Source organism: Lampris incognitus, chromosome 1 (assembly GCF_029633865.1).
Source record: "Lampris incognitus isolate fLamInc1 chromosome 1, fLamInc1.hap2, whole genome shotgun sequence".
Lineage (NCBI taxonomy): Eukaryota > Metazoa > Chordata > Actinopteri > Lampriformes > Lampridae > Lampris > Lampris incognitus.
Window position 1 is genome coordinate 111,890,918 of NC_079211.1, and position 16,658 is coordinate 111,907,575.

The window sequence follows — 16,658 nt, forward strand, 5'->3', positions numbered from 1 at the left end:
TGTGTGACAAGCGGCAACAAATAGCCTAACCGCTGTCAACGCTCACTTCCTGGGTTTGCGTGCCACGTCGTAAACAGTTCGTAAGGAACCAGAGCAGTGGTGTAGTAGTTCCGCCTAGCACGCGCTAACGCAAACGTTGGAACGAGGATCGGACCGAGCGTGTGACTGCAGGAATGCACGAGCAACATCTCTGCAGCGACCCGGAAAGATTAATTCTCTCTACAAAATGCTTAAGATCCTAAACATTAATACATGATTAACTAGACTTGGTAAGAGACAATAATGAAAGGCTAAATTGTGACAGATTTATTCGTCCCACTAAAAGGAGGTTATGAGGAACACACAAAAAAAGGAAAAGAAAAGAAAAAAAGGAAAACATTGAATGAAATGTTTTTTGGATGCCACAATACATGCTCATTTTGACCACAGCTGTGAATTAAGGACATACTGGGGAGTACATTTAAGGGAGTGGCTTTCATTACTTTTATCTGCTTGTGTTGTCAGTAAATTGTCTGTCTACTCACATTGAATAATGTGGGCTGCTGACTGCAATAACAGATTGCAATTAGGCTGTCTTCACTGACATATGGAATCACATTAAAACAAGAATGTACATTTCCTCGAGAACACTTGTGGGCTCGCAAATAGCAATGGCAAGTGATGGAAGAGGAAAGAAAGCGGGGTCATGAGGGAGTACAGTCTTTGCAAAGCTTGACTTTGGTTTGAAAATTGTTGGCATGAAAGGAATCTGAAAATGAATTGTAAGTGAATTAAACTGATCCGACAAGAAAGTATGTGGTCAATTGTGTTAAAGTATAGAATGCATTTCTGAAGAAAGTGGGTGAAACAGCGGGAAAGAGTATGATATTACAAGTAGACCAAATTGAGGTCTTCAAGTGTGGGAAGGTTTCTCAGTCAAGCTCTGGGAGGAGTAGCGTTGGTAGGATAAGAAGAAAAAGAACAAGAAGTTATGATAATTATCATAACAATAACAATGATAATAAAGATTCAGTTGGATTTCAATCATGTGCTACCTTTGTCTGGTAAACATTAGGGTGCATTCACTTATCTTATTAATCAGCGAACAAAATGGTATGTACATTTCCAAAGCCATCAGTAATTATATTCACCGTCTTACAAAAAAAATTTGCATAAAATATGTTTCAGTATTTCATATTTTTTACACACATGCATGTATGTGCACATATACACTTATCTTTACAATGAGGAAAACAAGCAATCAAATACAAAAAAAATGCTTATAAACTAATTGGTCCTGCAAAATGTGTTTTTTGTCTCAGAACCAGTTTCAAGAAGAAGGCAGACAAGAGCATACTTTAGAATGAATATGTATAGAACTCGGAAATATCACGATGCAAGTCCTATATTATACGTCCATCACCTTTCTTTTGACAGGTCATGGATGCAAAGTATCCCAAAACCACTATGAGGAGGAGGACAAAGAGGAAGAGGATGCCAGCCCAGGCCCCTGGAGGAAGAGCCTTTATCAGAGCGGTGTCCTCTCCTGGCACCAGACTGCTCTGAGTCAGCATGTATCCCAGTGCCCAGCCAACAGACGTGTCCCCTGCCTGCACAACACAACAACGATGTGTCAACTCACTGATTTTGATGCCGTTGACGACACTGTTATAATTCTCTATGTGCTCTTTAAAAAGGTATTCTTTCTTTTGTTAAAATAAAAAAGGGTCTCTCCCTAGTGTTTTGGCATATGGAACCAAGTCATTCCTGTATTCAGACATTATCATTACTGGTACAGGTTGAGCTATATATCTGATCCCCCCCCCCTCACCTTTTTTTGAAAAGAGATGTGCGGGAAGGAGAGCTCATCAAAGCCATAGCCCTTAAGCAGGAGCACTTGCATGAAAGTGGTCATAGCGCAGAAATCCTTCAGGTGCTTCTTCTGGTCTGGTGCCTTTATTAACATCTGTGCAAATATAAGATGGTGTAAAGAACTGTTAGAAATTATCCACACATGCATTTGGCCTTCTTTTGATAATCCTCACTTGGAATCAGAGAGGGACAAGCCAAAAAGCCTCCTGATACCAACCGACTCTGTGCATAACTGTTGTCCACTGACTTCCGGTTTCTACTGCAACGGTCATACCAGTTTCCTGTTTGTTGGCGTGTGCTACTGACAATGGTATATTTTTTGTTATGCCTGCAAGATTTACCATGGATAAATGTCAACCACATGCACAGAATTGTCGACAAACTTTCACCTGCACCTGTACCAGCACCTGTATCAGCAAACGGGTGAAAAGTTTCAGGTTGTACATATCAAGTTACATCCACAATTATGAGGAAGAGTATCCTCATCCTCATAATCTCATCTCATCATCTCATCTCATCTCATCATCTTGCAGGCATCGTGAAAAATATGCCATTGTCAATCTCACACGCCAACGAACAGGAAACTGGTATGACCACTGCAGTAGACCCGGAAGGAAGTCAGAGGACTACAGTTATGCACAGAGTCGATTAAACTGCAGGGTCTAAAAATTGGATCAGCTTATCATTGCTGGGACGAGACTCACTGACTGACTGCCCAAGTGACAGACAGTGAACAACAAGAAGATCACATGTAGGAAATAATGACAGGCGGATTCTGGTACAAGGGCTGCGCCCACAGAAGCCTGATGTAGTACCTCAGAGAAGGTCATGTTGCAGACATTGTCGTTTGCCTCTTTCAGAAGGCATGGGTGTGTGATAGAGGTGCCGGCGATGCGCTGAAGCAAGTGTTGCGTGTAAAAAAAGGCTGAGAATGCCTGTAGGGAGGAAGGAATAAGAAGCGCTCAGTAAACCTTTTGTCTTGGGTTCAATGCCTAGAGGACTAGTTTGTTTAACAGCTTGGCAGATGGTGAGCATTCAAACAGTTTTAACCATAATAATGAATGTTCAGCGAGATATGCTGCTCCATACTCCATGGTTTAGCATGGCACTTAATTATTTTCGTAACATGAGAACAAGTATATGCTCTTAGGTGAACTACATATAAGACATTTGCATATGAGGACATTGTTGAAAGGGTCCATGCAGATGAAGTTTGAGGTCCAGCATTATTTGCCCTGTGAAGAAAGTCAAAAGAGTGATGGACTAAAACAGATCATCACTCACCATGAAGTTTCCCGTCACACTGGACTGGAAGACGCCATCAAAGGAGCATTTGGAGTAAGAACACCGGTCAAAGGAGAAGATCCGTGTTATGTTTCCCAAACAGGACTGGTAGTTCCCGCTGCCCTGTACTGTTATTGACAGCTGGGGGTCGAATGACGCTGGTCTGTACTTTTCAACACAGGGGGAATCAAAGATGTCCCTCCCCAGGTGAAGGGAGGTGTTGAAATCTGCTGGATAGCAGGGATGGGACAAGGTGCCGGCCAGGCCTTGAGTCTGAGAAGATACCAGAGGACATGATGGTGAGTGGTTCTGTTGGTGGCTGTGAAAACATCACACACCACATACACCTTTAACATGAAGCACATCTGCAGTGATGAAGCAGTGACTCCTTATCACATGCTGCCGCTGCCACTTCTTCTACTGGCAGTTTCTCAATATGGCCTTCTTTTTAGACTGATGACCAAATAGTTTGACAAAACACAAGATATTTGGAAAGGATTTCAATGTACTAGAGTCATAATATTCTCACATCTCAGAGAGGACCATGCAATAGTATAGTGAATTCGGGGGGCAGCCGGAAACCGCCGCAGCTGGGACGCAAACCTGGGCGTCTGCGCTAACCAGTCAACTAAAGGGTCCAACATGTTAGCCAACCGGCTAGCAAGTCTACTCCTTCATGGTCGTTACACTACCCCCCTCCTTCAGGAAGTGCGTCCCTGCGCTTCAGCACACCAGCTCCCTCACACCTCTGGGCGCACGTGCTTTGGATGGCCTCACGGTCTCACCATCCCACTTCTGTCACCAATGTAGCAAATACGGGGGGCAGCCGGGAACAGCCGCAGTTGGGACGCGAACCCGGGTCCACAGGCGACTGCGCTAACCACTCAACTAATGGGTCCAACCCGTTAGCCAAGGGCTAGCGAGTCTACTCCTTCATGGTTGTTACACTACTTCAATTTGAAACTATTTGTCACATTTCTGTTTGAGTGGGGGCAAGGCAGGTGATAATTTCATAGATAAATGCATTACAATGTATAAAGCAAACATGAAAGCAGCCAAAATCATTAGTTTTCACCTGACGAGGTCTGATGTGACTTTATTCTCTGATAATTTACCGTGATGAGCAGGGCCATCAACCTCCGTAGGACTTGGTCTTTGCCATAACACAGAAAGCTCTGGGTGTACAGTTGGTAGTCCCGTCCATAAAGCCTCAGCTCCATGACGTTGTTCTTGTCCTCCACCTTTTCTGGGGTCTCAAAGGTAATCTGAGTGGAGGCCCCACCCAAATCCAGAGCCCCAACTGTTTCTCTGTTAGGCCTCACCCAGCGCCCAATGAAGCCATACTGGGGCCCAAGGAGCAAACAAAGAAAACAAACATGTCAGAACTCCAAATGAACAGGAGCATTATGGGAATCTGGTTGAAGATGATGAATAGATTTCAACATCCATAATGACTTTTCTGTGACATCTTTGCTTGGTGTGCTGAAAAGCGTAAAAGTTACAGCTCACCTTAACAAGGTTCTCCAGTAAGTAGTTGACGGTGACCCAGCCATACGCGCCCTCCTCCTGTCCACTCAAGATGGTCGCCCCACTGAAGTTGAAAGGATAGGAGCGCAGTTTGCTACCAACCTCCTCCAGTATCTTCTCTGACTCGATGTGACTGGTTTCACTGTAAAAGCAGAGAACAAAATTGGAAATGAAATCAGTCATGCATTTCATACGAAACTCGTCGTGCACCCATTGTGAGATCCATTTTAAGATTTGCATAATTGATGGAATATATTGTGTCACAGCCTCACACTCTTCATTGTTAAAGGGCATCTATACTAACTTTAATAGTCTCATGCCTGCAGTGGCTCCAAGATACAGTGGCGTTGAATGGTGTTTGGATTTGGGAATGTCCATCATAGCCTGTTTTAAACAGGACTCCAGACTGTGTGCTGCACGCCCATGTGAGCCAGTGTAGCTGGATATTCCTCCACCTTGAAAAGGAGAGAAAACAGTGCCATTTAACGGGAAGTTGAGCTGACCTTCTCAGAAAGGTCTCTCTGTCTGAGAGGATAAAATGGCATGCAGAGATATGTCCTCTGGTGGCTGTTTCTATGGAAACTGTGTCCTTCTGTAAGCAAACTGTGCCAGCAAGAGGAACAACTGAAAGGGGTACCATGAGGGCATGAACTTTTTGGTGAGGAACCATGACATTAAATAGGGAACAAAGACCTTTTTATTTATTTATTTATTTATTTATTCCATCCATTATCCAAACCACTTATCCTGCTCTCAGGGTCGCAGGGATGCTGGAGCCTATCCCAGCAGTCATTGGGTCGCAAGTGGGGAGACACCCTGGACAGGCCATGAGGCCATCACACAGGGCCGACAAACACACACACACACATTCACACCTAGGGGCAATTTAGTACGGCCGATTCACCTGACCCACATGTCTTTGGACTGTGGGAGGAAACCAGAGCACCCGGAGGAAACCCACACAGAGAACATGCAACGCCCACACAGAGGACGACCCGGGACATTCCCCAGGGTTGGACTACCTTGGGGCTCGAACCCAGAACCTTTTTGCTGTGAGGCGAACATGCTAACCACTGTGCCACCATGCTGTCCACTTTTTATTTTTTATTTTCCCTCCTTTTTCTCCCCAATTGTACCCATCCAATTACCCCACTCTTCCGAGCCGTCCCGGTCGCTGCTCCCGGTCGACGTCTGACCAAGCCGGAGGTAACATGGGGATTCGAACCGGCGATCCCTGTGTTGGTAGACAACGGAATAGACCGCCATGTCACCCGCACTCCGTGGGAACAAAGATCTACATAAGATACAGCCCCAACTCATTCAAAAAAACACCTTCTATCTTCACGGGAGAAGATTTCCTGGAGGTGAAAGTCAGCATGTCCTCATCGATAAGATAACAGGGGGCAACCTATTGTGATTGTGTAGTTATATATTGTGTTCTTCTTTTCCATCCCCTTTCTTTCAATCTACAGAAGGTGTAGGTGGGTGTCCTGGCCAGCGTGAAGCTCTCACCTTCCACGTGACACTCGCTGTGCTGGGAGACGATTCCAGTGCCATTTTGTTTATCAGCCGGCCATTTGTAGATGTACATGGAAGTGTGCGAGGATCCTGCGTCGAAAACCACCCCATACTGTAAGGGACAAAATGCTTTCAACAGTCAACAGAGGATGGACAAGAGCAAAGGGGCAGAGCTTCAGTTTGCCTTTAGTCTGGAAAAACCTTCACCAGCTCATTTGTCCGTTTCAACTACAGACTTCGATGCAAGGATAGGCACCCCAGATAGCAAAATTGCTGTGGCCCGGACCCGTCCCACACCTGACACTTTCATCCGGCCCACATACCGCGTGGAATGATGGCACTTGGGCGGTCCGCTCCTGTTTGCCAGATCTGGGCCAGAACCAAGCCATAGCAATGCTGCATGTGCCACATATCTGCCAAAGGTGGCCCATATTTGTTTTGTGACATTTGGGCCATATTCACCATTTACCACACGGGCCACTTCAGGGTCCCATCCAGATTACATGTTGCTCAGAGCACCATGTCTTTGCCAAAAAAGGCCCACATTTGATTTGGCATATTTGGGCCATATTTGCTATTAAACATGTGGGCCACTTCAGGCTAACATCCATTTTGTCAGGGCCAGAAGAAGGTCATCAGTGCCGCATCATTGCCTGAAGAGGCCCACATCCGGATACTGCCTGAGATTTCCTCAGCTTTGTTCGAAACTACTAACACATATATTTTTGCTTTCCTGTGGTATTCACTGTATGACTTATAGACAGGATGTGGTAATGTATGACTCCTGTGAGGAGCCCTCCTTTTTAAACGATCTTGTCTGCCATTTTCCATTCTGGTATAGAGGCTGTAATGTTTTGTGCATGAATTTGAGCATTTTGGCCATTGCATATGGATTTCTACATTGAAACAATCAAGCATTGACTTAATTTTAAGCAACATCATCCTTTTTTATGGTCTTACAGAACTTGATGAATATAAAGGTAAATTTCACAATGTTGTTGGTGTTTACTCCTATGTTGAAGCTGCTTTGCAACCTCAAAGAGTTACAAAAGAGTTTCGATAACTAAAATATTCAATGCCTAGTAAATACCGCTGTGTCCACAACCCCATTCACCCTGCACCACCCTGCTTTTAAAAGACGCTTCAGAATCACAAGAGTGGAGCAATGGTGGAACAAACAGAGGAGATGCCAGGTGACCTTTATCTTCCACTCTTTGTTCCTGCTCTCGTTCCTCTCATCTGCTCTCTTCTTTTGTCTCATCTGCTCTCTTCTTTTCTCCCAACTGCTCTCTTCTTTTCTCCCAACTGCTCTGTTCTTTCCTCTCATCTGCTCTCTTCTTTTCTCTCACTGCTTCCTTTGCAAACTTCCTGTTGACCACTGAGGTGTGTTGCTGGGGCATACCATCAGGTGTGAGCATTTTTCATGTTCAACACTTAAGCAGAAGTTGACAATCTTCCTCATTTACCCATCAGCAGACACACGGCTGCTGAAGGACAGGACACAGATGACTCAACCCTGTGATCTTTTTGTTACAGCATGGTCTCCAAGCACCCCCCTATCTCTCTATCTCTCTGTCTGTCTCTGTCTGTCTGTCTGTCTGTCTCTCTCTCTCTCTCTCTCTCTCTCTCTCTCTCTCTCTCTCTCTCTCTCTCTCTCTCTCTCTCTCTCTCTCTCTCTCTCTCTCTCTCTCTCTCTCTCTCTCTCTCTCTCTCTCTCTCTCTCTCTCTCTCTCTCTCTCTCTCTCTCTCTCTCTCTCTCTCTCTCTCTCTCTCTCTCTCTCGCACACACACACACACACACACACACACACACACACACACACACACACACACACACACACACACACACACACACACAGCTCAATAATATCCATTACCATCAGCTGAAATGATCATGATTTCTCTGTCATCACCGGTCCAGCTCCTCTACATGTCTGTTAACAAGCCTGAAGGGCAGACTGGACATTTGTTCTGATTTCATGAACACAATCTGGAGCTACAGTTGCAATGTTGTAGCTACATCTGTAATTGTTTTGGCAGTAAATTAGCCAGAATTTTGGTGTCAATAGAGTTGTTAACTGTTTACCACGAAAATAATTCTTATTTTTATTTATATGAGGCATAGGGGAACATAGTTTAATGGAAGAAAAAAAAACCCTGTATGTGCCCTGTCAGTCAATGAAACCACACATAGAAATGCATATGCTGTGATTTGCCTTTTCTCACCAACGACTTCTCACGCCATTAAAAGGAAGGGAAAAAAACTTAACGCATGCAAAGTCACCATGCAAGTCAATCTGTTCAGTCAAGTCAAAATGATTACAACGTAAGAAAACCATTTCCCGTTAAACAGGTGTATTTCTTCTTTTAAGACAGGCCGCAAATTCACACACCTATCCTATAGCTTACCCCCCCCCCCCAAAAAAGCATGTCCATATCAGAAACAGCGCTGCCTGTGCGTTACAGTGGAGAGGTGGTTGGTTCATTTACCCTGTTTTCAGGGGAGCCCTTCGTTTCTTCGGTGGGAATGACGGTCAGCAGAATTCCCACTGTTCCCAGCAGCGCCAGTGCAGAGAGGAAAGCGAGGTGTCGCCGCTGCGTCGCCATCGTGGGGAGCGCGCGCGGAGCCGCCAGTGTGCCAGTGTGCCAGGCAGGATGAGTGACGTGCGGGGGCGCGTCGGCGGGGCTTTGGTTGGAGCTATTTATCTTTCCGCTCTTCAGAACCAAAGTGCTCTACAAAACAAAAACAACAACAAGCAAACAAACAAGCATACAATTAACACACTTGGCTAATAACCAGGAATAAACGCATAGTTCCTAGTGTATTCATTAAGATGGCGTTGTGGGATTTCTTCTTCTTCATTAACCTCGCTGGTTTGGTTCCCCATAGCCAGCAGTAGGCATCTGTAAAAGGTTAATATAAACACAACTTATGAATTTCACCAAAACATTCCCTTTAGGAAGCAGGGCCACTTTGTCATTTCACCTCATGGACTTGCGCACCAGTGGCGCCCCCGGAAATTTTTCAGAGGGGTGGCCAAATGGGGCCACTGAAAATCTTGGGGTGGCACACCAAAACCAAAAGCCATGACTGAATTGCAGGAACTCTATTATGCTGTTGTAGTATACTGTATAGGCTTGTTGAAAACTGTCAATATGAGAGTTAAGGAATCACATATTGAAATACGTTGGTTCATTATTTATTTTTTTACAGTTAATGTTACTAAATATCTGATGTGCATAGACTAATACCGGTACAATTAACATTCCGAGTTCCACAACAATTCTGTTTTAATGTGTTATGTATCTGTATATATTGTAACGTGTTAGATGATTCATTGTTATATTGTATATGTCCAAAAATGAAAATATCAGATAGAAGCATATTATGCATAATCAGAAGCATATTCTGCATATGTGACTCGTGGCTGGGGGGGGCCAGGGATAGTGGCCACCCCTTGGGGGCACCACTGTTGCGCACACGAAGTGAACCGAAAGACCGTTTTCCCAGCCCACAGCGGTGCAACATACAGACAAAAACACATTCAAGAACGACAACAACGCACACATTCCAACCAACACATATATCCAAACCAAAAAAAAGAAGAAAAAAATCACTGTCCAATGGAACAAACGCCAGCCAGGATGACTGTCGGGACCACCGCGGTCTGCATGGGCTAGCAGCTAGCCTAACCTGCCCCGATTACGCGTCCTGTCAGACCGCTCTCCGTGTTTCCTCCTCGGGCGCAGCTCCAGGCGGGGGCCGTGGTCCCTATGGCAACCGGACGAAGCAGACCAAGCCCTCCCAGCCGATCCAGCGCCAGCTCTCCCAGCCAGACACATTTGACACATCTCCCCGCACTCCACATGACGACATCAAAAACACCAGTCAACGCCAGGCGAGGACCGCCGCCAGACCGCCCTCGGTGTTATCGGAACTGCCGGTCTGTGTGGGCTAGCAGTTAGCTTAGCGTGCCCCGCTTCCATGTCCTGTCAGACAACCCTCGGCGTTACCTCCTCGGGTGCAGCTGAGGGCAAGGCCGCGGTCCCTGGGTCCACAGCGTAACAGACCAAGCTCTCGCAGCCGATCCAGCGCCAGCTCGCCCAGCCAACAAACGAAGACAAAAATTTAGACGCAGACGTGGACAAAGTCACTGCATCAACGGTACTGGGTGAGGCCGCTGCGAACGTGAATTCGCGTCGCCATCTTACCACACCTCCTTTTGGTTCTGAATCTCGTGCCTGTGTGTGTGTGTGTGTGTGTGTGTGTGTGTGTGTGTGTGTGTGTGTGTGTGTGTGTGTGTGTGTGTGTGTGTGAACACGCGTGACTATGTAGTTGCGTACGTGCGTGCCAGAAGGATACCAAGTCATGGTTCAAGGCTCAGCAGAGGTGCCTGCTTTCAGTGAGTTGTTCTACACCCAGGTTGCAGTGAATGACAAAGTTGAAGTGAAGGGCATGATTCAGGATCCATGGCTTGCACCCTGAATGAGGAGGGAGAATTTATACTGAGAGAAGCTGGAGCTGTTGTGGGAGAACCTCAACCAGTGGAACAAATTGTGCAAGTTTGCTGTAGAGGAAAGCAGACCCAACCAAAATGTATGACATCTCATCTCATCTCATCTCATCTTCAGCTGCTTCTCCGGGGTCGGGTCGCGGTGGCAGCAAGCTAAGTAGGGCACTCCAGATGTCCCTCTCCCCAGCAACGCCCTCCAGCTCCTCCTGGGGGACCCCAAGATGTTCCCAGGCCAGATTGGATATATAGTCCCTCCAGCGAGTTCTGCGTGTACCCCGGGGTCTCCTCCCAGTTGGACATGCCTGGAAACCCTCCAAAGGAAGGCACCCAGGAGGCATCCTAATCAGATGCCCGAACCACTTCAACTGGTTTCTTTCGACGCGAAGGAGCCGCGGCTCTACTCCGAGCTCCCTCTGCATGTCCGAGCTCCTCACCCTATCTCTAAGGCTGAGCCGAAACCCTTTTCAGCCGCTTGTATCCGTGATCTCACCCTTTCGGTCGCTACCCAAAGCTCATGACCATAGGTGAGGGGTGAAACGAAGATTGACTGGTAAATTGAGAGCTTTGCCTTCCGGCTCAGCTCCCTCTTCACCACAACGGTCTGGTACAACATCTGCTGATGCTGCACCAATCCGCCTGTCAATCTCCTGCTCCATCCTACCCTCACTCATGAACAAGACCCCGAGATACTTGAACTCTTTCACTTGAGGCAACAACTCATTCCCCAGCCTGGAGGGAGCAATCCACCATTTTCCGGTAGAGAACCATGGCCTCAGACTTGGAGGTGCTGACTCTCATCCCGGCCATTTCACACTCAGCTGCAAACCACGCCAGTGCACGCTGGAGGTCGCGTTCTGATGAAGCCAACAAAACTACATCATCTGCGAAGAGCAGAGACGCAATTCTGAGGTTCCCCAAAACGGACACACTCCTCACCTTGGCTGTGCCTTGAGATCCTGTCCATGAATATCACAAACAGAATCGGAGACAAGGGACAACCATGGTGGAGTCCGACACCCACCAAAAACGTGTTTGACTTTGTGCAGAGAATGCGGACACAGCACGATGGCTTGTAGCAACTGTCCTGGTACCCAATACTCCCGCAGTACCCCCCACAGAATGCCCCGGAGTACACGGTCGTAAACCTTCTTCAAGTCCACAAAACACATGTAGACTGGCTGGTCAAACTCCCATGCCTCCGTCAGCACTTCCACATGGGTAAAAAGTTGGTCTGTTGTTCCACAGCTAGGACGGAATCCATATTGTTCCTCCTCTATCTGAGGTTCAACGATCGGTCGGAGTCTCCTTTCCAGCACCCTAGAGTAGAATTTCCCAGGGAGGCTGAGCAATGTGATGCCCCGATAATTGGAGCACACCCTCCAGTCCCCTTTTTTAAATATGGGAACCACCATCCCAGTCTTCCACTCCACAGGTACTGTCCCTGAGCTCCATGCGGCACTGAAAAGGCGTGTCAGCCAAGACGGCCCAACAATGTCCAGAGCCTTCAGTATCTCAGAGCGAATCTCATCCACACTCGGCGTGTTACCACCGTGGAGCTTCTTAACTACCTCAGAGTCCTCTGCCAGGGATATGGGTGGGCTTCCCTCGAGTCTTCAGACTCTACCTCCTCCACTGAGGACGTGTTAGCCGGGTTCGGGAGCTCCTCAAATTGTTCTTTCCACTGCATGACAACATCCCCAGTCTGGGTCAACAGTTCCCCTCCCGGCTGGACACAGCCTGAGTCAAGCCCTGCTTCCCCTGCCTGAGTCGCCGGATGGTTTGCCAGAACTTCCTTGAGGCCAACCGAAAGTCCTCCTCCATAGCCTCGCCGAACTCCTCCCACACCCAATTTTTGCTTCCCCGGCTGCCAAAGCCAAAGCCTTTCTGGCCTCCCAGTACCTGTCTGTTCTTTCAGGAGACCCCTGAGTCGCTGATGTATCACCTTGTTTTGCAGTGAAAGACCTGGACATCCAGCAGGGCTCCTGTAAAATGGAGAACAGGGAGCCAGAACAGGTCATCGGGCCAACTGTCACAGATGCTGACTTCAAAGACATTCTCTCCAATCTGGGTTTAAGCAATCTTGGCATTGACTCATGCCATGCCAGCCTCTGCTCTAAGAGAGAGCTTGTTGAGCTTGTTGAGGAGTTTGAGGACATTTTCTCCAGACACTTGCTTAACTGTGGTAAGGCAGACGGATTTGTACATCGCAATTGCTTGACAGATGACTGCTCATTCCGCATGCCGTACAGGAGAGTGCCCCCAGCCCACCACCAACAGCTCCGGCAAGTACTCACAGACATGGAGGAGAAAGAGATCATCCGCAGATCCATCAGTGAGTATGCATCTCCTCTTGTCATGGTCTGGAAGAAAGATGGTGGACTGAGGATTTGTATGGACTTCAGGTGGCTGGATGCACAGACTCTGAAGGATGCCCATCCACTCCCTCACCAAGCAGACTGTCTTACAGCACTCAGATGCCTTCTTCAGCACAATGGACCAAACGTCTAGGTTTTACAACATCCCCATGTGCAAAGAAGACAAAAAGTACGTTGCCTTCACAATGCACGTTGGCCTACACAAATACAATAGGATGTCTCAAGGGCTTTTCAACAGTCCGGCTTCCCTTATGCAAACGATGTTGAACATCTTCGGCAACTTAAACTTCACCATTCTGCTCTGCTATTTGAATGGCCTCCTTGTCTTCACTGAAGACGAAGCCCTTAGCAAGCTCTGGGTGGTTTTCCAGAAGCTGGGAGACAATTAATCTCAAGATGAGCCTGAAGAAATGTCATCTACTGGGGAAGTCAGTCAAGTTCCTTGGTCATGCCATCAAGCAGAGTGGTGTCGCTGTGGAACCAGCTAAGGTGGATGTAATTTTTAACACACCAAGAGAAGCTCTAATGAGGAGGACGGTTGCACTCCCTCTATGAAGAAGCTTAAGTTCTTCTTTGGCATGGTCTTCTTCTATCAGAGGATCGGCCATTGCCAAATTTCTATTCACTCTAACAGCAGGCCAGAAGAGGAAAGAATGGACTGGTCAGGCTGGGAGGAGTGCTGGCATGTTCAGGAAATTGACCGCTACAGATTGGAGACCCGCATGTGAGGAAGCCTTTCACTTGAAGTGAGCTTCTCAACTTTGCTGTGCTGGCTCATCCAGATATTTCAAGGCCCTTAATATTATCTGTTGATGCGTATCTAGATGGACTAGTAGCGGTATTATCACAATTGCCTGCTGGAGAGGATAAGGCACATCCTGTCGCCTTTGCTAGTAAAACAAATCACAGCAGAGATATCCTGCCCATTATCTCAAGTTCATGGCCTTGAAGTAGGGGATTGCAGAGAAATTCAGTCACTGGTTGAAAGAACATGAATTCAGTGTGGACAGAAAACAATCCCCTCACCCTTAATATACTGACCAAGCCCAAGCTTGATGCCTATGCACAGAGATGGGTGGCCAAGTTGTCATACAACCTCGACTTAAAGTACATTCCAGGTCCGAAAAACATTGTGAAAGATGTGCTCAGTCATGACCCTTTCACCTCTTCCATCAGCAGGCATCTCATTCAGGAGCTCTACAGTAGCCTAGCGCAGAAAGCAGAAGGTGCGGAAGCTGACAGAGTGCAAGATGCTTTCAGATTTGGAATCCAACATCTTCAGGTGGTTTAGTGACCCGAGTCTGCCCCAGACACAACAGGTTCCTGCAACTCCTTTGAAGTCAAGGCTGCATTGTTACATAACAGAGACTGGGATAATGCTGCAAGGAATAGGGCTACTTACTTTGTCCACCATGTCCAGCAGCTGCAACCTGCAGGTCAAAATACGTTACCTTCACTTACTTTACATGAGCTGGAAGATCACCAGCTTCGGGATCCCAGAGTTTCCAGTGTCCTGCCATTTATAGCCCGCTGAAGACGTCGTTCAAGATGAAAGGGACATGGTATGGATGCCAGGTGGCCATGCTGAAGCACTAAGAAAAAGCTCAAGGTCAGGAATGTAATCCTGTACAGGGAGACAAGAGACCCTGTGAGCAAAATAAAGAGGCTTCAGTTGGTGTTGCCAGTGACTTTAAGGGACAAGGCATAGGAAGGAATTCATTATTTGGCAGGACACCAATGTCAAGTCAAAATACTCCACCTAGCAAGACAATGGGTTTTCTGGCATAACATGGAGAGAGATGTGAAGGAGTACGTTCGGTGCTGTGAGAGGGGTGTGCTTGCCAAGACTTCAGAGCCTGCAGCACGAGCTCCATTAGAAAGCATAACGACCTCAGCTCCTATGGAGCTCATCGTCATTGACTTCTGGTCAGTGGAGGACAAGAACAAGTGCTCTGTTAATGTGCTTGTGGTGACCGACCACTTCATGAAGATGGCTCATGCCTTCCCATGCAGGAACTAAACTGCCAGGCAGGTTGCAAGAAAGCTTTGGGACTGTTTTTTCTGCATCTACAGTTTCCCTGAGCGTATTCACTCCGACCAGGGTACCATGTTTGAGAGTGAACTAGTGTCTGAGCTGCTGCAGCTGTCTGGTGTTACAAAGTCTCAAATCACTGCCTTCCACTCCATGGGCAATGGCAGCACAGAGCAGTTCAACTGCACCCTTGACAATATGTTGCAAGCCCTCCCTCTTAGAGCCAAGCAAGAATGGACGCAGCAGGTCCAGATGCTGACTTTTGCCTACAATGCGATTGTTCATGAGATCACTGGATATGCACCATTCCACCTGATGTTTAGCCGTGTCCTGAGGCTTCCAGTGGATGTTGTGTTCAAGTCCGTCCTACACGATCCCATTGCAGCAGATTTCAGCAGTTACTCCAAGAACCTTTTGTCATTTCTGTCTGAGGCTGCTAGAATCGCACTGCAGCACACCACAAAGGAGTAAGCACACCAGGCCTGTTAGTACAATGAGAAAGTCAAGGGTGGCCTTCTGCATGTTGGGGATCGAGTGCTGCTTGCCAACAAAGGAGAACCAGACAAGAAAAAATTGGCTGACAAGTGGGAACTTGTGTATACCTACTGTTGTCAAGAGGAACCAAAAAAGTCATATCTACAAGATCAGTGATGTCTCGGGCCAGTATAAGGTCATGCACAGGAACCTACTGTTGGATGTGAGTTTCCTCCCTGTCCGGCATCCACTGGAGAGTCATTCTTTGGACAGCTCATCTGATGTTGGTGGTCTTAGTGTCCGTGGAAAGATGGGTGGATTGACTTAGTAGCCTGGAGAGTCTTCTCAGGCACAGAGGTCTTTGTGGGTCCTGTCTGACTTGGACCATAATGTTGATCATGGAGGCACTGTAGCAGAGGAGCTTGTTTCACAGCTCACAGATGAAACTAATACCCACTGTGATGAAGTGGACAGGATGGGCAATATAAATGTTGCCCCTGACCTACCTGACTCACAAATTGAGACAGTCCCAGCTCCAGTCAGTTCTCATGTTCTGCAGAGACACAGACTGTTCCTGTCATCGACTCTGACTTGTCTCAGACCTCTAGCCACCGACATGACAGCCAACAGTTAGACTTACCCAGACATGACTCTGACCAAGTTCCAGTTTGAGATAGAGTAGTCACAAAAGCTGGGAGGGTAGTCAAGTCAGTACACAGGCTCATAGAAAATATGGTTCAGAGACTCATTCCATGGGGTCTGTTACCACCACAAAAGGCCCAGTCTGTAGCACAGGAAGCTTTAAAGTCCAATCATTATACATTCAGAACGTGTGTTTGGTTGAGACACTGTACCTGGGGACCATGTGTAATGGGATGTAGGCTGCACCTTTATGTTCTTGAAGGATTAGAGGTCTGATGAACCTTCCGAACACCTTTTGATATGTTTTAAAAAATGATTTTTACCTGAATTCAAAGATGTGAGCTTTGAGTCAACCAACACAGATCCTTATTAAAAAACCAGAGACCCAGTAGCTACTGCCACCTGCCTCTTCATCACAACAATGCCAGAACACAATGCAGA

At 47.0% G+C, this 16,658-nt stretch overlaps 1 protein-coding gene across 1 annotated transcript; it reads right to left on the reverse strand.

The window, feature by feature from the left end:
* Positions 1-1,227: 1,227 nt before the first annotated feature.
* On the reverse strand, positions 1,228-10,387 carry LOC130111685 (ectonucleoside triphosphate diphosphohydrolase 2-like). Its single transcript, XM_056278948.1, has 11 exons — positions 10,350-10,387; positions 9,048-9,084; positions 8,671-8,913; positions 6,175-6,292; positions 4,967-5,117; positions 4,645-4,804; positions 4,251-4,478; positions 3,136-3,408; positions 2,667-2,786; positions 1,811-1,945; positions 1,228-1,589 (listed from the first exon to the last, which is right to left on the reverse strand). Exons 1-11 carry the CDS (start codon positions 10,385-10,387, stop codon positions 1,383-1,385), a joined length of 1,710 nt encoding a protein of 569 aa, XP_056134923.1. The 3' UTR covers positions 1,228-1,382.
* Between the last annotated feature and the right edge of the window lie 6,271 nt (positions 10,388-16,658).

Excerpts from the sequence above, each read along its gene's own strand:
- LOC130111685 (XM_056278948.1), bottom strand. The coding sequence starts at position 10,387 with ATGGCGACGCGAATTCACGTTCGCAGCGGCCTCACCCA. Across the intron at positions 4,805-4,966 it reads GCAGGCATGAGACTATTAAA|TGAAACCAGTCACATCGAGT; the intron begins GTTAGTATAGAT and ends CTGCTTTTACAG. Across the intron at positions 2,787-3,135 it reads GTGTGACGGGAAACTTCATG|GCATTCTCAGCCTTTTTTTA; the intron begins GTGAGTGATGAT and ends TCCTCCCTACAG.